At 57.9% G+C, this 22342-nt stretch overlaps 3 protein-coding genes and 1 non-coding gene across 8 annotated transcripts in view; 1 reads left to right on the forward strand and 3 right to left on the reverse strand.

The window, feature by feature from the left end:
* Positions 1–1057: 1057 nt before the first annotated feature.
* Positions 1058–10896, reverse strand: RANBP1 (RAN binding protein 1). Of its 3 annotated transcripts, none has more exons than XM_033232896.1 (6): positions 10736–10896; positions 9240–9376; positions 5900–6057; positions 2967–3095; positions 2036–2101; positions 1058–1459 (listed from the first exon to the last, which is right to left on the reverse strand). In XM_033232896.1, exons 1-6 carry the CDS (start codon positions 10748–10750, stop codon positions 1362–1364), a joined length of 603 nt encoding a protein of 200 aa, XP_033088787.1. In that variant the 5' UTR covers positions 10751–10896; the 3' UTR covers positions 1058–1361. The 3 variants fall into 3 exon arrangements, with proteins under 3 accessions (XP_033088787.1, XP_033088786.1, XP_033088788.1); XM_033232895.1 differs by having other exon boundaries at positions 1058–1462; XM_033232897.1 differs by lacking the exon at positions 10736–10896 and adding an exon at positions 10078–10646.
* Positions 1878–2002, reverse strand: LOC117096778. The gene has a single exon (XR_004442629.1). It is a non-coding gene; the product is annotated as a small nucleolar RNA SNORA77 (small nucleolar RNA).
* A 206-nt stretch (positions 10897–11102) lies between the features above and the next one.
* Positions 11103–16485, forward strand: TRMT2A (tRNA methyltransferase 2 homolog A). 2 transcript variants are annotated; one of them, XM_033232894.1, is made up of 12 exons: positions 11103–11498; positions 11771–12345; positions 12603–12711; positions 12937–13118; positions 13305–13419; positions 13508–13623; positions 13699–13810; positions 14579–14701; positions 14890–14965; positions 15167–15283; positions 15395–15491; positions 15608–16485. In XM_033232894.1, exons 1-12 carry the CDS (start codon positions 11475–11477, stop codon positions 15837–15839), a joined length of 1878 nt encoding a protein of 625 aa, XP_033088785.1. In that variant the 5' UTR covers positions 11103–11474; the 3' UTR covers positions 15840–16485. The 2 variants fall into 2 exon arrangements, with proteins under 2 accessions (XP_033088785.1, XP_033088784.1); XM_033232893.1 differs by having other exon boundaries at positions 12603–13118; positions 15608–16098.
* A 1-nt stretch (position 16486) lies between these two features.
* DGCR8 (DGCR8 microprocessor complex subunit) overlaps positions 16487–22342 on the reverse strand; it is a 34081-nt gene continuing 28225 nt past the window's right edge. For both annotated transcript variants that reach the window (XM_033232891.1, XM_033232892.1), the window contains exons 10-14: positions 21940–22040; positions 21520–21626; positions 20811–20938; positions 19323–19436; positions 16487–18305 (exon numbers count right to left, since the gene is read on the reverse strand). In XM_033232891.1, the coding sequence (XP_033088782.1) occupies positions 18222–18305; positions 19323–19436; positions 20811–20938; positions 21520–21626; positions 21940–22040 (534 nt within the window). In that variant the 3' untranslated portion in view covers positions 16487–18221. The remainder of the gene's footprint in view (positions 18306–19322; positions 19437–20810; positions 20939–21519; positions 21627–21939; positions 22041–22342) is intronic.

Below are 22342 nucleotides of genomic sequence, written 5' to 3' on the forward strand. Positions count from 1 at the left end.
TCGATCTCCTGACCTCGTGATCCGCCCGTCTCGGCCTCCCAAAGTGCTGGGATTACAGGCTTGAGCCACCGGTGGCCCAGTTCTTAACAGGCCACAGACTTGTACCGGTCAGTAGGCCAGGGGTTGGGGACCCCTGCCCCAGAGGGACAAAGGACTGGTGTTTAAACCAGCTGACAAGTCACCAGACAGGACACAGCACATGGAGGCCAGAGAGAACTGGGCCCAGGCCCAGGTGGAGGGCACAAAAGAGCAAGTGATGGCAGCAGGCAGCCAGCCTCACAGTGAAACATGTCTGGTTCATGATAAATGGTGACGGCACGTTATGGCAGTTGAGACCACACACTTAAGATGCTGTTTGCAGAGACAATCCATTACACGTGACAACCCCCAAGGGCACACTGGAAAACATCTCCTTCTTTAAAGTTACTGCAGATGCCCATAACTCCAACACTGCCAAGTGTGGACTTCAAGTTCAGGAGGCCAAGACCCTGGAAGTTTTCTCCAAGGTCAAGGTATGACAGGCTTTCCAACAGAAGGGCTACAGGGCTGAGCCCCACTCAGCCCACCAGACTGGCCTTTCCCTCCATAGGGGCCAGTCAGCCCTGGCCGATGCCAGAGACCCACTCAGTTGGCTACTGCCTCCTTCTCCAAAGCCAAGGTACCCTGGTGGTCTTCCTTTCTCTCCTCAAAACACAGAAAGCCCACCCTTCCTCACCACAGAAAAAAGCAGTGGCTGTTCAGGCCATAAGGCGCAGTGGAGCCTGCCTCGGCAGAGCCCACGCTGCCCAGCCCACAGCTGTGCATTAGTACCACACTTGGCACCAGACACCCCTGGCCAGGCTCCCTCACCAGCACCAGCTCAGACACCTCAGCTTCAAGACCCACAGCAAGACACACGCACGACCTCAGACACCAGGATGTCTCCGAGGAACCCAGGCTATAGTGAGGTGCAGCACCCACCTGCGCTGCAGACAGGCCTGGACATACACCTGGGGGGCTTTTACGCAAGCAGTGCTCACAGCACAGGGGCCCGTACACACACAATCCTGCCGTCTGGTCCAGGTTCCAAATGTGTTTTTTATTCACTATTTTTGATGACTATAAATAAGTGTTTCCACTATGGAAAAGAAAGTTAGCACAGTACATTTTCATGACTGGGGAATGGATTTTCTGAAGTCATCTTCAATAGGGCAAAAACTTAAGAGACAAAAAAAAAAAAAAACCTGAAAGTTGAATTCAGTTCTTTATATAACGTCCCTTGTAAAAAAGAAAGAATAAAAACAAACCAAAAAAGAGGGGCAGGGTAAAATTTTTTAAAAAAAGGAAAGGAAAGAGAGGAAAAGGAAATAAAATAAGACGATTTATTGCTTCTCCTCAGCATCCTCCTTGGTCTCCTCCTTCACCGAGAGAGCTTCTAGCTTTTCCGCCACTTTTTCAGCATGATCATTTTTGCCTGATCCTGCTAAAACACAAGCAGTAGTGAGAAAACAGAAGCACAGTGCATTCAAGCACATGGCCCTCGCCAGGACGGTCCCAAGCACTGTCACCCACCCACAGCGGCTTGCCCGCCCTCAGGACAGACTCCTGCCTGGCCAAGCCGCCCCTGGAGTCTGTCTTCTTGAAATTCAATGACCAAAGGAAGCCAAGTGAATGCATTCAAGCACTGCCTAGTCAGGCTGCTCAGTGACATCTGGTCACTTGCCACCACAGCTGCAGTCCAGCCTCACGGGAGAGGTGACCAAGCCCTCTGAGAGACAAACCGAGGGCCATCATAAAGCACCTTCTGGTGAGCTCCAGGCAGTGCCCGGACTCCAATGCCTGCCCAGTTGGACGTGAGGCCAGCAACACTGACAAGTGCTCAGGGCTCCCCAGGAAGCACCTGTGTCCCCAGGGAGCTGCATCGCCCTGGATAGGTGAGGCAGCCACAGCACTCTGGAATCTTTATCTGGCAGACAGAAAAAGCACCCGCCTGGAAGTACAGTCAGGTGCAGAGTGAGTCTGCAAAGAAGCGCCCCCACCCATGGCACCACATCACCTTTTTTTTCTCTCTCTTCGATCTCTTTCCTGCATTCTTCAAACTTTGTTTTGAATTTCTGTGCATCTGTGGAAGAGAGAGAGATCTCCTAAGAGCTATGAGCAGTGGAAGGGACATGCTCTGCCGGGCCTGAAGAGTTGGGATTCACAGAAGACCCATTTCATGGTAATTTCTGACCTAAGAAAGGACTGGACCACCTGACTTTGGCCCTGGCCTTTTGTCTCCTTCATCTGACTGTAACCATTTGGGCAGAGTGGTGGAGAGCATGGACCCTTGGGCAACCAAGGGGCATGGGCCTCTTTGCCACAGTCTTGGCTCCCAACCATGTTGGAAGGGCTGCTGGGGCAGCCACTCCCAGGGCAAGGACAAGGTCACTCGGCACCAGATGGTCAGCTACCAGGCGCCAGGCCACAGTACCCACTGACTACTCCAGGAGCCAGTGGACGCAGCTTGGACGATCTGGACTGTAGAGACCTCTGAGCAGGGGGGAGATCAGCCTGGGCCTGTGGATCTCTCCACAGGAGAGATGTGGGCACCCAGGCAACCATGAGGGGCCCCTGGCCCCAGTAAGCCAAAGCCTGGCACACGGATCAACAATGGGAGGAAGCCCTGGGTTGGGTCTCAGGCTCTGCATCAACTGATGGGAACCGGAGCTTGGAGAGCAAACCAAAGTGCCAGCCACAAGGCGGCTGAGGGGCCACTGCTGTTCAGCAGCTACTTGGCACAGCTTTGAGTTTTACGGGGAAGGCACTGCTCGTGGCTTCAGTCTGGGCATGGCCCCCAAACAGCGGGGCAGGGCAGCCCACACGACACACTTTCCAGTTACTGCCCCCTCTCCCCAAAAGGCAACAGCATTTGTTGCACATAAGCCGCCACACTGCCACACAGGTGAGCCCTAAGTCAGGCAGGTCCCCAGGGCCCCTTGGCTCACTCTCAGCATTCAGGAAGCGGATGGCCAGCAGCTCTGGCTTGGGGCACTCGTCAGCGAAGTCAGCGTGGGTGTTCCAGACCCAGGCACGGTCACTACCTGCGTTGGGCTTCAGCTCCATCATCGGCGTGACTGAGGAGAGAGAAGCTCGTGAGGATGGTGGGCAAAGGCCAGCCCACCCAGCCCTGGGCCACAGAGCACCCTGCTCACCAACCTGAGGGGTCTGCTTCAGACAACACGGGGATGGTCAGTCTGGGGTGGGAGAACCAGGCTTAGACAAAGTACCACAGGGCCTGAGTTTTATTCAAACCTCTTTGAAAATGCCCCATATTTACTTAAAACCAGGACCATCCTAACCAGGAATGGGCAGCCTGCTCCCTGACCGTAAAGCTATCTCTGCGAGGAGATCCTGAGCCGTGTTCAACACAACTTGGCACACAGAGAAGCAGAGCTGGCAAAGCAGGCCCCAGCTGTATCCCAGGGCTGCACTCAAGCCCAACCCCGATCATCCTGACCCCGGCCGTGAAGTCAGAAGCCCGGGGTCAGACATCAGGGCACAAGGCCCAGGGGGTAAAGACTTTGCTGAGGGAACCCAACATATGGAGCCAGCCTATCTGAAAGTGGGGGGCAGCAGAAGGCTAGAAAGTGGGGCAGTTGCCAGAAGGGAGCCCACTGGGGCCATGGCCATGAATCCCCATGACTGATGCATGAGTGCCCACCTGCATCCCCATGACAGATGCCTGGAGGACACAGGAGACAGAGCCACGGCCTGCAATGGATGCCTCCACCCCAACTCCCTAGGCACAGGCAGCCCTAAGGGGAGATGGCCCTGCAGGCGACCACTCTTCAGAACAGCTCCCTGAGAACTCGGACCATCCCAGGTGCCCAGGCCCAGCCCAGGCCACATGCACCCCCAGGATACCCCTACATGTCACCATCTGAATTGGGAGCTGGGGGGTCTCACCTACTGCAGCCCGCCACAGCAGATGCAGGCCCCCTGCATGCCCCCTTCACACCCTGCCCCCGAGCCAGCCCACAGCCTCCCCGACACCCTACCCAGAGGCCAGCCTCTACCCACTGCCACTTTCCCTGTCTACTAAGGGCCCATGATGGGCACAAGACACTACTGGCTACGCAGATGGCTCTGCTCAGATGCCTAGGGGCCCAGGACCAACTTATGATGCACACACAACCCACAACCTGACCAGGCTCTGGAAGCAGCACAGGGCATAAGGGAAGACCCCCAAAGAAATGATTCATATTGGGCTCAAGGAGGAGGACCAGTCAGAGTGCAAGCTTCCCCAGGACTAGATATGCTGGCCAGGGAGGGCGGGGAATCCAGGAGCCAGTTCCCAAGGAAGTCTGGCAGGCCAGGCCGTGCAGCGAGGTACCCACGGCACAGGCAGACCACTGTCTACCCCTCTGCATTGCCCTCAAGGGCTGAGCCACTCAGACTCCTGCCAGCAGTCATCCTGCACCTGGGATGAGGGGCCCTGCCCTGCCGGACACACATGACACTCGGCCAAATGACACTAGGGAGCTTACCAAGGGACACCCCAGGACAAGTATATTTCCAACATGCCACCAAGCCAGGCAGCACAGGTTCAATCTAAGGACAGCTGGCAGACAGACACACTTGGGACAACCTATTGCCACTTCTTTGCAGGCCAGGCTGGACCCCTCACAGGGTGGCTGGAGCTCTTGGCTGAATCTGCCCAAGGCCCTCTACTTATGTAGCTTCACAGGCGCCCAGGACCTGGTCACCTTCTCAAACCCGTCCCCTCCCGTTTCCTCCCCAGGGAAGATCCTGGTGAGAGTAGAACACGCCATAACTGGGGAGGCCGGCGCCTGGGCACCTCACACATCTGCCCTCACACCCCCAATCTCACGCGTGCGGGCGCACACACACCCCCTCCAGACACCACATACCCTCAGATACCACACCCACCCCAGACACCACACAACCCCCCAATACCACACCCCCCCGACACCACACACCTCCCACCCCAGACACCACAAACCACCCCAGATGCCCCCTACACACACCCCTCCAGACACCACACACACACCCAGACACCACACCTTCAGACACCACATAGTCCCCCAGACCACACATCTTCAGATACTACACACCCCCTAAACACACACACCCCCCAAACACCCAACCACACACTCCTGAACACCACAACCCCCCCCAGACACCAAACACTGCCCCCCAGATGCCCCCTACACATACCCGCGGATACCACACACCCTCCCCTAGACACCACAAATGCCACAACACCACACCTTCAGACACCACATAGCCCCCCAGACACCACATACACACCCCAAACACCCAACCACACACCCCGACACCACACACACCCCCAAACACACCCAACCACATCCCCAGACAACACACCCCCAGATACCACATACACACCCCGAAACACCACACCCAACCACACCCCCAGACACCAGACCCCCAACTACACACCCCCAACCACACACCCCAGACACCACCACCAGTAGACACCACAGCCCCCCAGATACCACACACATACTCCCCATCAACCTCCCAGACACCATCCCCCACTCCCCAGACACCACACACACACACACACACACACACACACAGCGCCCCCTTGCCCTGCAGCACTCACTCCTCGTCCCGAGCCCAGCCTGGGCGCCACGTCCTCCCATCAGGGCCCGTCTGGCTGACTCCACACCCCCGTGTGCTCTAAGCTTCGCCGCGGGCCTGCTCTGAGTTCAGAGGCATGTCTGAAAAACGTATTTCTGGTTTTAAATTCAACAAACACACCACAAACTTGCACTCCATGTAATAACACACTCCCCAGTTCCCAGTCAGCCCTGAAAGAATCTTCCGGAAGGTCCCAGGCTGAGCTGCTGAGGACTGTTGGGCCCAGCATGAACGCCCGCCCAAGGCCACCTACTGTAGTGGTTGGCACAGATCTTCAGGGTCTTGTCCCTCCGCATGAGAAGGCGGATGGCCCCTTTCTCCTTGTGCTTCAGGAGCTTGACATCACCAGTGCCTCGCTCCTTCCATTCTGGGAGATCGTTCTCTGAGGCAAATCGGAACAGTTTTGCCCGCCTGCAAGAAAAGCCATGAAGTAAGAGTGCAGACCTGCAGCCCACATGCAGGGCCTGCGCGGGAGGACACAGGACAACCCTGCACTGCAGGACCCGATGCCTCCACGAACGCCCCAGCCCTTCTTCAGGCTCCAAGAACTGCCTGTCATGACACCACCAGAAAGTGCAGCAACCCAACAAACTCCAGGTCACCTTGAATTCCAGTTCCACAACCGAAAGAATTAAGATGGCCAGGCGCAGTGGCTCACTTGTAATCCCAACATTTTGGGAGCCCAGGGCGGGAGGGTCATCTGAGGTCAGGAGTTCAAAACTAGCCTGGCCAACATGGTGAAACCCCGTCTCTACTAAAAATACAAAAATCAGCTGGACGTGGTACCTGTAATCCCAGCTACTCAGGAGGCTGAGGCACGACGATCACTTAAGCCCAGGAAGCAGAGCGTGCGGCGGTAAGCGCAGATCGTCCCACTGCACCTACAGTCACAATATTTCCCCCAGTGGAGACCAGCCCGGGCAAAAAAGCAAGAAACTATCTATACAAAAAGATAAAAAATTAGCTGGACGTGATGGCTAACACCCGTAGTCTCAGCTACTCAAGAGGCAGAGGCAGAGGCAGGATCCCTTGAGCCCAGGAGTTCAAGGCTGCAGTGAGTCATGATCCCACCGCTGCTCTCCAGCCTGGGTGAGAGTGAGACCCTATTTAAAAAAAAAAAAAAAAAAAAGCCAGGCACGGTGGCTCATGCCTGTAATCCCAGCACTTTGGGAGGCCGAAGCAGGGGGATCACCTGAGGTCAGGAGTTTGAGACCAGCCTGACCAACATGGAGAAACCCCATCTCTACCAAAAATACAAAATTAGCCAGGTATGGTGGCACATGCCAGTAATCCCAGCTACTCAGGAGGCTGAGGCAGGAGAATCCCTTGAACTGGGAGGCCAAGGTTGCAGTGAGCTGAGATCACACCATTGCACTCCAGCCTGGGCAACAAGAGCAAAACTCCATCTCAAAAAAAAAAAAAAAAAAAAAAGAGGCCAGGCTCGGTGGCTCACGCCTGTAATACCATCACTTTGGGAAGCCGAGGCAGGCCAATCATGAAGTCAGGAGATCGAGACCATCCTGACTAACTCGGTGAAAACCCATCTCTACTAAAAATACAAAAAATTAGCTGGGCATGGTGGCAGGCACCTGTAGCCCCAGATATTCAGGAGGCTGAGGCAGGAAAATTGCTTGAACCTGGGAGGCGGAGGTTGCAGTGAGCTAAGATCACATCACCATACTCCAGCCTGGGCAACAGAGCAAGACTGTTTCAAAAAAAAAAAAAATGAGAGAAAAATGGCCCAATATAGGGAAAGAAGCCCCCTGGGTGGGCTGGGCATCCCATGGTCACTGTGCAAGAGCACCCCAGCCCCAGAGATCTGCAAGGACAGCATGGATCAGGTGTGGGCCAAGGACCTCCGTCACGACACCACCAGAAAGCGCAGCAGCCCAACAAACTCCAGATCATCTTGAATTCCAGTTCCACAATCAAGAGAATGAGACGACCGGGTGCGGTGGCTCACGCCTGTAATCACAGCATTTTGGGAGGCCGAGGCAGGCGGATCACCTGAGGTCCGATGACCCACAGAAGAGGCCCAGGCCTCTAACCAGGCAACAGGTCCTGGCCAACACCCGGTCCTCCTGCCCACGAACAGCCCTTCCCGCTGGGGACCAGGGCACCCAGAACCTAGCAATGCACTCAGGGCTCAGGCTGGCACCTTCCTTCTGTGCACAGCTCCACCTGCCTCTCAGACGACTCCACTCTCTGCCCCAACATGATTCTGGCAAGAGACTATCTCACAAGGTTCCCCAACAGGACGCCCCTGAGGCTTTACCGCAAAGACCCGGGCCCACCCTGCTGGCCTCACTTCCCTTAGTGAGGGCCCGGGCCCAGGCCACCAGGAGCACCTCCCACCCGACGTGGGCAGTGAGAGGATAGAGGCAAGCACTTCACCCCAGCAAGGAGCTACTCCCAAACAGGCTGCAGCAATGCATCAGCAGAGTGGAGACATGGCCACCCAGTGGCTTCAGGGAGATGTCCATCACCCTCTGTGACCAAAGGGTGACACACAGCTCTCCTTTCCCAGGTATCCCTCCTGGCCCTTTCCTTGGAGAAGAAACTCACAGTAGGAATGACTCTCTCTGCTTCCCTCTCCCACCCCAGAGCAACCAAACCTTAACCTGTACTCTTAAAGCAACTTCAAGGGTGGGGGGTTCCATAAACTTGAACAGGGAAAAACTACAATCTCATTTCACTAAGGTGTGTAACTAAACATGATGTTTGTTGTAATCCTGAGTACAGGCGACAGGCCAGTCTCTGCGGTGCTGTGACGCTGTCAAAAGACACAAGGCTGGTACCCACCACTGCAAATAGCTTTTAACTGAAACTGTCAAGCACATGTACAGAATCTTTTCAGGTGGTTTTAATAACTAAACCATCACCTATTTTCATGTGTAATCGCAAGTATTATGTTGTATATTAAGGGTGGGCCAGGTGAGGTGGCTCATGCCTGTAATCCCAGCACTTTGGGAGGCTGGGGCGGGCAGATCAAAAGGTCAGGAAATCGAGACCATCCTGGCTCACACGATGAAACCCCGTCTCTAATAAAAATGCAAAAAATTAGCCGGGCGTGGTGGCAGGTGCCTGGAGAAAGCTGAGGCAGGAGAATGGCGTGAACCCGGGAGGCGGAGCTTGCAGCGAGCTGAGATTGCGCCACTGCACTCCAGCCTGGGCGATAGAGCGAGGCTCCAGCTCAAAAAACAACAACAACAACAACAACAAAACACTGGGTGGGGGATTTATAAGCTTCACAATGCCAAAGAACTCTGCTGCAAAAAGTTAAAATCCCCTGCTCAACCAAAGGGACTCAGAAGCCAGTGGCAAGAAACGGTAGTGGGGCCGCCATGTCAGTGAACAAAGCAACAATAATGGGATGCCCTTCATGCAACTGGCTGCAGGGCAGCAAGGGCACCTGGTGAAGATTCATGAAAGGAATGGGTTAAATTTCCACATGGGATTAGTCACCAAGCAACTTTAGGCCCTTTCTTTAAAGAACCTTAGTCTGATTCAAAGTCAGGCCAAGACCTTGACACCCAAAAAAGCTGTAACTTCAACCTTAAAGAGTCCTATTTCTGGGATATCAGCCTACTTACATTTTAAAAAGTTCCTCTTCATCTTCTTCCAGCGTTTTAATTTCTTGCTCAGGAAGAGAAACTATTGGCTCAAACTGAGGGTCATGGTTGGATTCGTCTGTATTCTCAGTGGAAGTATCATGGTCCTCATGAGTGTCCTGCGGAAATACAAAGAGGTTACACTGTTGGCCTATGGATCTGGCTCACAGCCAGAGCCCAACCAGTGCCTGCAGTGGTCAGCCCTCCGACAGTAAAGGGACTTCAGCTACAAGGATGGGCCCCACCCCAAAGCAAGAAATTAGGCCCTCTCTTCCACACTAGAGAAAGTTTGCATTTACGCCCAGCTCCATACACTCAGTGTGTGAGCCTACAGCGAGACACCCGAGTTTGGGGCCCCTCCCCCAGATTCACAGACATCAGTCAGATCTGTGCACAAACTGATGGGGGGCCCTACAACTCCGCCAGCACTTGCAGAGTGGCCTGGGAGTAACTGCCTCATCTCTTTGAGCATCAGTTTCTTCCTCATCCATAAAATGCAGAGGATACCTGCTGTGTGAAGATCAAAGGACACAATGATGGGTCGAAATAGATTTTGAAATGTTACTTTAAAGCAAAATGTAACTATTTCAGCTTTTACTAATTAGCAAATAGTTGTGCTCTTGCTTACTAGAATGAAAAAAGTCGCTACAAGACTGCTAGTATTTACATTGGATTCATAGTTCTGCCAAAATTTTTTCACAGTTCAAGAAATTAAGTTAGTAACTAGATAAATTGTACCGGTGACAGTCATGAAATCCTGACCCAATTTAGAGGATAAGAGCGCACCAATAATCATATTTTAGTCTTCCAGAACACGTGCCTTGGTCACCCAGAAGTCTGTAAGAAACCCAAGACTTCACCACTAGACTCAAACTGGAAAAGAAAACATAAGCTTTTTGCTGCTCTTCAGTGTTTCCCACAGCACTGCGGCTCTGCAGCGGCCCGCACTCAACCAGACACCTCAGCCAACAAAGCCGCCGCCTGGGTCGGCGCGTCCAGGACCTGTGCCCCACGCTGGAACGCGAGCTTCTGCCACAGAGGCCAGAGGCGGTTCCAGACGTGAGAACCGAATGAATGAAGTGCTGCGTGGGCGACGAAAGGAATAAATGCACCGTACTAGTGGGAAGCCCCAAGTGGGCCGAGCCGGAGGAAACCCGCCGCCCACACCAGTTCCCGGAGGCTGGGGCCGCCCCGCGTGGCGACGGCCGCTCCCCAACCCACCCCAAGGTCACGCGGGCGCCCTGCAGCCCCCAGGCCTCTGCAGAGCCTGCACCCCCAGACGCCCCAACTCCGCATGCCTCGAGCCCCCAAGCCCCACGCGTCCCGACCCCGCGCCACCGAGGCCCAGCAGACGGCCGAACCTGCAGGCCGGCGGGGGTTGGTGGCGGCTGCGCGGGCCGCCCACGTGGCCGTTGATAACGGCCCCGGTCCCACCGGCCCCGCCCGCCCACCCTGTCCCCACTTGGGCCCGGCCGCACCTTGGCGGCCGCCATGGGGGCGCGGCGGCGGCGGCGGCGGCTCGGCTGGGTCGGTCGTCGCTGGCTCCGCGGCCTCTGGGCGGCTACTCGTAGCTCCTTCCCTCCGCGTCTGGCGCCGGCGCCTCCCGCCCGCCCGCTCTTCCCTCCGCCCCGCGACCCGAACCTCGACCCCTGACCCCAGCGGCGGGAAACGCGCCGCGATTCAAAACCAGTACAGCTTTATTGGCTCAGGCGGCGGACACTCTCATTGTCCGGCCCGCCCCGCGCTTCCCGCCAAAACGCCCGTGGCGCATGCCCGGCCCGCCCGTCAGCCACAGGAGCGCGCACTCCCGGCGACCCCCGCGCGCACTTCCGTCCCGGCCACGCGCGCCCCTAGAGCTCGCTAAAGTGGTTGGAGCCGGCGCGTGGCTATGACGTTGCCGGACGTCAGGATCATAGAGACGCTTGGCCTCCGCGGCACGCGCTGGCGGACTGAGAGTGGCTGGCGAAGCGTGCGGCCGGCGCGGGCCCCTGGCGGGCGGGCGGGCGGTGCAGCCCCAAGCCTGAGACCGGGACCTGAGCACCACAGGTTCGAGTCCCGCCCCATCTGGGTCGAAGCCGGGGCTGGCGGCGACCTCGCGGCGTTGCACCGGCTCTCTGAGCACGTCCCCTCTGAGCACTTCCCTTGTGACAGGCCCAGGACGAGGTGACCAGGCGGCCCCCGTGGCAGCCCTGGTCTAGGCGGAGAACCGCCTGAGCGATGAGTGAGAACCTCGACAACGAGGTAGAGTGCGGGGAGACGCTGGGTAGAGACGGGGATGGGATGGGAGGAGGCGGGGTGGGGCAGGAAACCTGCCAGAGAATAGGTGGGGACGAGGAGGGTGCGATGGGGGAGGAAAGGAGACGGGAATGGGGTCGGGAGGGTAGAATGGTGGGGGGGGGGCAGGGTTGAGTGCAGAGTGCACCGACGGAGGTCTGGGTGTGCCATAAGGGAGCCTGGGGGGCCAGGCCCCAGGGCCTAGTCCTCACCCTAGCACCCCATCTGTCTCCACACAGGGCCCGAAGCCCATGGAGAGCTGTGACCAGGAGAGCAGTAGTGCCCCGAGCTGCCCTACAGTCTCGGTGCTCCCTGCAGTTCCGGCAGCCCTGGAGGAGGTGGAGAAAGAGGGCGCTGGGGCAGCTACAGGGCCGGGGCCTCAGCCTGGGCTCTACAGCTACATCAGGGATGATTTGTTTACCTCTGAGATCTTCAAACTGGAGCTGCAGAACGTGCCTCGCCACGCCAGCTTCAGCGACGTCCGGCGCTTCCTGGGCCGCTTTGGCCTGCAGCCCCACAAAACCAAACTCTTTGGGCAACCACCCTGCGCCTTTGTGACATTCCGCAGCGCTGCAGAGAGAGACAAGGCCCTGCGCGTTTTGCATGGTGCCCTCTGGAAAGGCCGCCCACTCAGTGTGCGCCTGGCCCGACCGAAGGCCGACCCCATGGCCAGGAGGAGGCGACAGGAGGGTGAGAGTGAGCCACCGGCAACACGAGTGGCCGACGTGGTGACCCCTCTATGGACAGTGCCCTATGCTGAGCAGCTTGAGCGGAAGCAGCTGGAGTGTGAGCAGGTGCTGCAGAAACTCGCCAAGTGAGTGAGGGCACAAGACACCCCTCCTGGCTGGGGCTCTGCCCGGCTCTGTGCTTCCTCAGCCTGCCTGTGCACCAGTCGGGAGGCCCAGCACAGGATCTGGCGGCCCCTTTGGGAGCTAGCGAGTGGGACACCCATGTTACAGGGGGCACAATGAGATCCTAAAGGAGGCATCGGGAGCCTGGACATTGGGGAGTGGCCTAGCATGGGTAGGGGACAGTAGGTGGAGTCCAACCATAGATCTGCTCCTCTTACAGGGAAATCGGGAGCACCAACCGTGCCTTGCTGCCCTGGCTGCTCAAGCAGAGGCACAAGCACAACAAGGCCTGCTGCCCACTGGAGGGGGTCAGGCCATCACCCCAGCAGGTCAGGCTAGACTTTGGTGGCCACAAACCCCTATCCCGGGATTTGAAAACTTTGCTTTTGCTCACCCTTCCTGTTGATCTCCTTGCTTTTTGTTTTCTTCTGGTAACTTATTGCATAGCTGTCAGCTATTCCTCTTGTTTGACTGCCAGCCCCTGTGGGGAAATCAGGGTTTCCAGGCACAAGCGCTGGGCAACCAGGGTAAGGTGCAGCTGTCTCTCCCTGCAGACTGAGTATCGTAATAAGTGTGAGTTTCTGGTTGGCGTCGGGGTGGATGGGGAGGATAACACCGTGGGCTGTCGGCTTGGCAAGTACAAGGGCGGGACGTGTGCTGTGGCGGCCCCGTTTGACACCGTGCACATCCCCGAAGCCACCAAGCAGGTGGTGAAGGCCTTCCAGGAGTTCATCCGGTGAGGACATGTGACAGGGCTCCTGGGAAGTCCTGTGCGGTGTGGGAGCAGAGGGTGGGGATCCTGCCCCGGGAATTCTGGAGTGCCTGCCATTTCAGCCAGTTGAAGGAAGGTGTGGCCAGAGGAGACAGCAGGGGAGCTGCTTCCCCAGTCCTGGGCACTCAGGCCAGCTCGTGATTCCCATAGGTCAACTCCATACTCGGCATACGACCCAGAGACGTACACAGGCCACTGGAAGCAGCTGACTGTGCGCACCAGCCGCCGCCGCCAGGCCATGGCCATTGCCTACTTCCACCCCCAGGTCTCAACGGGGGCCCTGCAGGGGGAGGATGCCTGGCCTGGGTGGGCCTCGGCACAGCCTGATGGGACCTTTTCACCACTTACTCCAGAAACTGAGCTCTGAGGAGCTGGCAGAGCTGAAAGCCTCCCTAGCACAGCACTTCACAGCAGGGCCAGGCAGGGCCAGTGGAGTGACCTGCCTCTACTTCGTGGAGGAGGGACAGCGGTGAGGAGCCCGAGTGGGGCGGGGTGGGTCCCTGCAGGGACTGTGACACTGAACGACCTGCACCTCCGCCCACAGAAAGACTCCCAGCCAGGAGGGCCTGCCCCTGGAGCACGTGGCTGGGGACCGGTGCATCCACGAGGACCTGCTAGGGCTGACCTTCCGGATCTCTCCGCACGCCTTCTTCCAGGTAGCCCTGAGTCCCTGGTGGGCATGGGGACATGTTGAGGGAGGCCTGGCACACCATCAGGACGTGATGGGAACAGTGGGCTCAGGTGGGAAGATTTGGGGGAGCATCCAGGCAGGGAAGCCACAGGGGAGGTGAAGTAGGAAAGAGATTGTTATCACTGATTTGACTCGTGACAATCTAGAGGTACACGTGGTAGTGGCCCTTGTCACAGGGAGGATGAGGAGTGGCCCTCAGTGCACTACCACGGGGTGCTGCTCTGGGCTTGGCAGGAGGGAGGCCATGGTGGCTTCTGGACTGGGAAACACTGTTTCACTGTCCGCTTACTGCTGCAGGAAGGCTGTGGGGACCTGGAGCAGCCCTGTTTTTGGAGACAGGCCCAGCAGGACCTCCTGGAGGGTCAGGTGTAGGGGTGGGAGCTGCAGTTGGGTGAATCCAGGGACCCTGGTGTGAGTTATGGGAGGCAAAGCCCCCTTGCTGGGGCAGGGAAGGTGCACTCTACTGGCCTGTGGGGCCTCGTGAGCCCTCAACCAAGTGAGGCAAGGAGGAGGCTGTGCTCAGCACGGGCTTGGCTTTTAAAGCTGGGGGCTGGGTGAGGGCATCAGCAAGGCTGATCCAAGATGGGGTCAGGGAAGGGGCTGGGCACCAAGGTAGGGGAGTGGACACCGGAGGTCCCAGCAGGATTGAGGGACCAGGAATGTGGACCTCAGAGGGCGCCAGTGGCACCACAGGAGAGGAGCCACTGACATGCTGGGCACCGCCTGCCCCCAGGTGAACACACCCGCAGCCGAGGTGCTCTACACGGTCATCCAGGACTGGGCCCAGCTGGATGCAGGGAGCACGGTGCTGGACGTGTGTTGTGGCACCGGCACCATTGGCCTGGCCCTGGCCCGGGTGAGCCCTCCCGCCCTGCTGAGGGCACCCTCTTCCCACCCCCAAGACCCCCACTGACCCCAGCTCGAAGGCACCGCAACTGACTCCATCATGCCCCAGGCCCAGCTCCTCTTTGCTGCCCTGGGCCCCATGCACTCCCCTCCCTGAGGTAGCCCTGGGTGGGGCGACACCACACTTTCCTGTTTCAGAAGGTGAAGAGAGTCATTGGGGTCGAGCTATGCCCAGAGGCCGTGGAGGACGCCCGGGTGAATGCCCAGGACAATGGTGAGTGGCAAGGCCGAGCGTGGGGGTGGGACGGGGGCAGCCGCCACCCCTGCTGCAAGCGTCAGCCATGGCCAGGGCTTGAGGGCTACCCAACAGGCAGAGCAAGCGAACAAGCTCTTTGGCTAGGGGTTCCCCGGGGCTGGGCTGGCCCTGCCGGGAGGGCATGCAGCCCTCTGACAGGCCGCCGTGCCATCTTTTCAGAGTTGAGTAACGTGGAGTTCCACTGCGGGAGGGCTGAGGACCTGGTGCCCGCCCTGGTGAGCAGACTGGCCTCCCAGCACCTCGTGGCCATACTGGACCCACCCCGTGCCGGCTTGCGTGAGTGGCTTTTGCTTGAGGAGGTGGCACGGGAACGCGGACACAGTGGGGTGACTCACCAGGTTGTGCACTCTCTGGCTGTGGGGACCCAGCTGGTATTTGCCTCCTCAGATTCCAAGGTGATCCTGGCCATCCGCAGAGCCGAGAACATCAGGCGACTGCTATACGTCTCGTGCAACCCCCGGGCAGCCATGGGCAACTTTGTGGAGTGAGTGTCAGCAGGGGCCCGGACGGGGGCCAGGCCTGGCACCAAGCCCCCAGCTCCCACAGAAGCCTGTGACTAGCCTATCGGCTGACCTTGGCGCCTGCCTTTTCCCCCCACAGCCTCTGCAGAGCCCCATCTAACCGGGTGAAGGGCAGCCCCTTCCAGCCAGTCAAGGCCGTGGCAGTGGACCTGTTCCCACAGACCCCGCACTGTGAGATGCTCATCTTGTTCGAGAGGGTGGAGCACCCCAATGGCACAGGGGTCTTGGAGCCCCATAGCCCTCCAGCTCAACCCACACCAGGACCCCCAAATGATACCCCACAAGAAACTGGGGCCTTCCCCTTATCCTAGGCCCAGGACCCATCATGGGGACAGGAGCTGAAGGGCTCCCAGGGCCCTAGGGGCGGCAAAGGCATAGCTTGCTGGCCAGGATGTTCAGAGGTAGGCAGCCAAAGGGCACAGAACTCTGCGCCCCACCAGGATTGGCCTGCTGCTGGGGGCCAGGGTGCCTGACCAGGAAGGTAGATGGGCTCCTGCAGCCTGTTCCCCACCCGCAGGGTCTTTGTGGACTAGCCAAGGCTGAGGGCCAGAATAAACAACTGCTCAATGAGTGGTGTTTCTGTGATGAGAGCCAGGGGTTGAACACAGGGCCTGGGTGCCAGGGAAAGGGTCAGACAGCCTGGACAGCTCTGCAAGCCCCTCGCACAGCTAGGGGAGTCAGGGCATAGAGCTTACTTTTAAACAGAATGTTGGATTTGATACTTAAACTTGAGGAAGCAGAGACAAGTGTCTGGGAATAGCACCAGCTGGGTGCGGGGGTGGAGAACACTTCCGTGGCCAGCCTTGCCCTCACAACCAAGGGTCCATCCTGTGGTGCTGTTCAGCTGTTACAAAGGCAGGGTGCAGCCTGCAGAGAGGCTCCAGGAGGGGATCTGCCCAGTCAAGGGTCCACAGGGTGCCAGCCTCTCACACTGAGAATAAAGACATTAGCCATTCCCTTCTGGACAGTTTGCTTTATGCGTTCAGACAATTGAGGCTCACCTTCCAGGCACAGCCCAGTGCCCTGGATGGCATCAGCACAGGCTCCCCTGCCTAGCCTTGAAGCATGGCTGTGTGCAAGATTCACACCCACACTTGGCATACGGGTGGGGGTGGGGGGGGCATGGAGACCACAAGAATATGGCAGCACCTGCTGTGGTGGTGGTGCCTGGGAACAGCAAGACGCAGTGAGGCTCCCCAACCTTTAGGGGAACACATGTGCACAAAGCTTTGGTTCACAGGCGCATCTGGCTGGCCAAGGGCAACAGTCACAGTCAAATGACTATTCACAGCTGCAGACAGGAGGCAAGACAGAAGCAAGTGTCTAATTACAGCAACTTGAGTTGAGGGTTTCCTTTTTAAAGGTCAACAGAAGCCAACCTTGGTCACACAGGTGGTGAGGGAGGGATATGTTGTGGGCGGCCCATGGGCCAACATTGTTCTCCTGACAAAAAAAATGCCATCAGTACCACCTGTGGGGGGTGTGGTGGAGGACAGACACGGCAGAATGCTGGACTCTTGCTTCAGATGGTGCACCACAAGCGCATGGCACCCTGCATAGGTGCCTTTGAGGACACCCTGGTGCTTCAGACTCAGGCAGGAACACATTTCCATCCCACACCCACACATGGGGGCCACCAGTCGAGAAGCAAGCTTGGCACCGGGCAGCTGCCTTTGACATCCAGAGAAGCCGCAGTCAGTCAACAGCTCTGGATGAAGAATGGGCTACACTGAAGGCCCTTGCCTCCTGTTTAAACAGGTCCACTTGCTAAAATGCATGATTCCAAATCTACCTTCTACTCTCACTGTAAAAGTCTCTTTCAAAATGCTAAGATATCACAAAAGCTTTAAAAATCAATGGGTGGACATACGGACTCGACTGCAAAAAATCTTTGTAAAAAACTGTTGCCGGAGGCCAGGAAAGGCAGGGAGGGCCTCAGTGTCCAGAGAGGCGCTTTTAGGGTGTTAAGACTTCATCAGAAAAAGGAGCCCTAGGAGGCCAGGGCAACTCCAGGAGGCGGCAGCACATCATCCTTGCTGGCAGCATGTCCAGACTACAGAAGGACCGCCTTGATTGTTTGCCTCCAATCCCAGAAAGGTAGTTCTGATACTAAAATTCTGCTTATTTTAAGCCAAAAAGGTTTAAAATACTCTTTTCTGTTCTACCTTTTCAAAGAAGGGGAAACAGAAGGCAGGTGAGGGCAGGGCACCATGTGCACCTCCTAACCAGGTCCCTGCAGCAGCCCTGCAGGCGTCCTGGGCACCTGGGCCACCTGGCATCACGGGCCAGCCGCAGGACTCAGCCATCCCCTGTCATCTGTCATCCAAGTATCATGTGTCATCAGTGCATATTACATACTAAAATTCATGAAAGCCTTCATAAAAAGAGCCTGCAGCAGGTGCACAGAAGCAAGGTCCACCACTGTCCACAGTCACCAGCTGCCACTGGTGCAGTCGCTTAGTCCATCCATTCAGGCCTGGAGCTTTCCAGGGGGAGCCGCTGCTCCACATGTGTGCTGTGTGGCCGTGACTGTCCCTGTACACCAGAGCCTCCACCCTCAGGCCAGGCCCACAGGTTGGCCACAGGGAAGGAGCTTGGGTTGGAGGCCTGACACTGTGGTGCACGATGCATGACTGCTGGTCTCCTCAGAAGTGCTGCTGGCGGCCCCCGCGCCCTGGCCCGTGCCACCTCCCTCACACGTCCACGGTGCACAGGGGCTCACCACCAGGCTGGGCGGACGCCACAATGGACATCTTGGGCTTCTTTCGAGTCTCCTCCTGAAAGAACAACAAAGGTCAGGGGTGCCAGTGAGGGGGGCTCAGCAGAGGCTCGGGAGGGCACAAGGTGGAGGGAGAGCCCAGCAGACCATGCCAGGAGGCCCTGGAGCCCAAGGGCACCAGTGCTTGTGATGCCAGGCTAGGAGAAGCAGGGAAGGCCTGAGGCAGGCCAGCCTGACTGCAGAGGCCCCCTGGATTGCCATCAGAGGACAACATGAGCAGCCTACCTGGCAATCAGGACATGTACCAAAAAGTGAAGAATTTTGGGTGTAGTTACAGTGGCAGGCCAGGCCTCCCCACTGGGTGTTTCTCCCTTGCCCAGCTTTTGCTTGCCCCAGGCCCAGCCAGGAGCACTGTGTCCTGCACCTGCTGCCCTTGAGCCCCACAGCCCCTCTTCCGACCAGGGGCAAACCAGGAAGTCCCACTGGCTCCAGGAGGCCAAGCCCCACCTCAGGGAGCAGCGAGGGACCTGCTGGCCTGGGCGGCGGCAGATACCTCCTGGGGCTCTCACCCAGGCCAGGGAACTGCCACACTTAAGAAAACTCCTACCCAGAAGGCCCAGGGGGGTGGGTCACGCCGTGGCCACGCAGACGATGCCTGAGGACAGATGACACCACTGCCAGCCTGACAGACCGCTCTTTGAGTGAGGTTCCCAAGGTGGCTTTAGGGGCTTCATCAGGACCAAGCCCTACAGATTCAACCCTGGCAGGCGCACTGACCTACCTCCAAACACCCAGGGTGGACATGGGACCCAGGTGGCCCACCAAGGCTGTGACCTTCATGGTCCACCACCAGGCTGGCCTGCCAGCTCTCTAACAACAGAACCAAAACTGAAGTGATTTATAAAAGTATCACACATGTTGAAGCTCAAAGAAAAGCCTGTATCTGATTTTGGAAGGAGGATCCAAGCATTTCCAAGGTGTCAACTCAGACACGGGTCCTGGGGTCTGCTGTCCCTCCACAGCTGCCACAGGAACGGCCGTGGCCCAGCAGCTCTCCCGCTAGGGTGGCACTCACCCTCTCCTCAGCCAGCCTCTTCATCTCCTCCTGGAGCTTGCTGAGGATATGCAGGTTGGGCTTGTTCTTCTTGGCATACTGCTGCAGCTCAATCACACTCTTGTCCGACGTCTCCTGGGAAGTACAGCACCTCACGCTCAGGACTGCAGGCTGTAGCTCCATGGCCTGCCCACTGCCCAGCAGTCGTGTGCCTGCAACCCTGAAGGCAGGCGCGCCCAGGGCCTGACAGACACCAAACAGTCAGGAGCTGTGGCCACATAACTGCATGCTGACTGCCCGCCTCAGTGATGCCAGGCCCACTGATAGCAGCGAGTGAGGGGCAGTCCACGGCTCCCAGGCCTTTCTGCCCACACGAGGCCACTTATGTGGCCTCCTGCCATGGGCAGAGCAGGGAGGTGAGGTGCTCGTGGTGCCCAGAGCCCTCATCAAGGAGAGAAACCAGAGCACAGCCGCAGCCAGTTAAGAACAGCACGCTGCAGCCCAGCCCATCAACCCCAGGCACTGAGCTCTCTGCACATTTCATGACTGCAGAGCAGCATCAGACTGGCCTCAGCCCCTTTCCATCTTAGACCAGCCCCAAGGCTGCTGTGGTTCCTCGGGATGCCAGAGCTCCTCCCAGCTGTGGCTGTGCCAGGCTGGGACTTTTCCCCCTCCTGCTTAGGGAAGTTTCCCACCCCCGGGCCAGAGTGGGGCTTGCCTTCTCTCCCTCCGTCGGAGCCAAGGACCATGCACAGCAAAGGCAGAAGCAAGCACTACCTACATTTCAATTTGCTTCCCAACAATGTCTCTCCTCAAGTTCCTCAACACGCCCTGGTGGCCCGTGTGGGCCCCCTAACCCTCCCTTATCATGTCCAGAGTAAGGGCCTCTTCAGGGACAGTGCCGAGGCCATGGTCTCAGGGACCTAAAGGCAGGCCCTGCTCTTGGCAGCTGGCTCCGGCATAGGGCCCACCCACCACACAGTCCTGGGGCCGCCCCACCTGCAGCCCCAACCCCTCCACACCTACTTCCCCTTCCACAGACCAGAACCCAGAGGGTTTGTGTAATCATTTGGGGAAAATGAGGAACGTGAACACTCACCTCCCCATGTTACCCTCCACCCCTCAGAAGTGGGCACTGGTACCAGGGAGAGGTACCCTGATACTCTCTTTCAAGCAGGGAGGGCTGGCCCTGGCTCCTGAGCCTTTGCATACCCCAGAGCCAGGTGCACCTTCAGCATCTCCTGCCCGTCCCTGCCTTGCACTTCAGCCATCTCCCTACAAGCCACATAGCTGGGCCCAGGCTGCGTTCCCAATCACCCACATTTCACTGACCATTCCCAGCAGGCTGGGATGGGAGATGTGGCTAGGACGACCCACCCCCTGCCCACAAAGCCACACAAGTGGCCCAGGAGAGAGGCAGCTATGAGCAACCCTCTGAGCACAGAGCCTCAGGAACACACTCCAGGGTGGCAGCACAGGCTGCCCTGGGACCTGCTGAGGGCCAGTTACCTGCTTGACCATCTTGCTGCTCTCACGGCCGTACATGCGCAGTAAAGAACCCCAGTTCTTGACATGTGGGTGCAGCAGCTGAAGGATCTTCTGTGAGGCTAACTGCTTTCCAACTCTCTTATTCTTACCTACACAGAGAAAGAGCAAGCATGGAGAGAGGGTGTCACAAACACCCACAAACACCCAGTGTTCACGGGGCCCCCTGCTGCCCCCAGCCCTCCTGACCCACACCCCGAGGGCCAGCAAGGGCACATTCTACAGGAACAGGCAGCACTCTGCCACTGCTCTGGGCACCTGAGTCTCACAGTACACAGCTGCCACCTTGAGAGTAGCCCTCAGAGTCCAGGAGCTGAGGGCACCACCACTCAAAGCCACGCAGCTGAGAGCCTCCCTCCCGCCAAGACCCACACCTCCAGAAACAGGGAGCAGCAGGATTCTGCTAGCTATTTGAGAAGGAGGGCCTTTCCTCCTGCCATAGGGACAAGGGCTGGACGGAGACAGGGATGGCAGGGGGGAAAGGGAGAAGACAGAGAAAGTACAGGCAGGACGGCCGCAAGTCTGCCTTAGGCTGAATGTGTGGTGGCCAGCACACAAAGCTGGGCTCAGGGACAATGCCAGGGCAGCAGCTGAGACCAAGCCACAGAGGCACAGGGCCACACCAGGGGCCGCCTGCCCGGCAGCCACCAGGCAGCAGGGAAGGAGTCCTTACACCACCCGCGCACTGTGTGCTTGCCACACGCCATGACGTATTCACTCTTCTGGTTTTTCCCAGGAACCACTTCAAACTTGATAGACGTGTCACCCATCCCATGGTTTCTTTAAGAGAAAACAGACAACAGGTGGTGTCCCCTGAGCAGAGCAGCCAGCTGCCTCTGAGGAGGCCTGCTCTGGGAAGCCCTTAGGAAATGACCAAGCCTCTCCCTGGACTGCGTCTTAGCCAGAGGGGGGAATTCTCCACATGCCCTATTCAGGCCTGCGGGACTGACTGGTGGCCAGGGCCAAGGAGTTGCTGTGTACCAGGGAAACCTGGCCATGCCTCTGCCTTAGGACAAACAGCCACGAGAATATGAGACGCCAGAGAGGAGCTCCCCTGACCTGACTCAGGAGGGGAGGCACCCCCCTACCCTACCTTTTAAGGCACTCGTGGAGGATCTGATATGGAGACAACAGCCCAGCCTTGCTGGTCAGCTCGTAGACCCGCGAGTCCTCGATGCTGATGTGGTTAAAATACTACAACACAAAGCAGAGGCTCATGAGTACCCACCAGGGCCGCCGGCCTCTTCACGGCTGGGCCTGGGGTTGGCTTTCCCCAGATGTTTAATATCTGTTCTTGTGAGCTCGCCTAGCACATCATACCCTCAACTCTGCAAGGAACCCACCGGATACGGGACACGCTCCGTACCTCACCATCCACTTGCCCATCTCCAGAGCCCACAGCACCCTTCCACCCTGAGCACTGTGGGACGGAGTCTGGTATCCCAACCAGGCACATGGTTGGCTGGCCAGGCCCACCTCATCTGGATCTGATTCTG

Source organism: Trachypithecus francoisi, unplaced genomic scaffold (assembly GCF_009764315.1).
Source record: "Trachypithecus francoisi isolate TF-2019V2 unplaced genomic scaffold, Tfra_2.0 Lachesis_group14, whole genome shotgun sequence".
NCBI lineage: Eukaryota > Metazoa > Chordata > Mammalia > Primates > Cercopithecidae > Trachypithecus > Trachypithecus francoisi.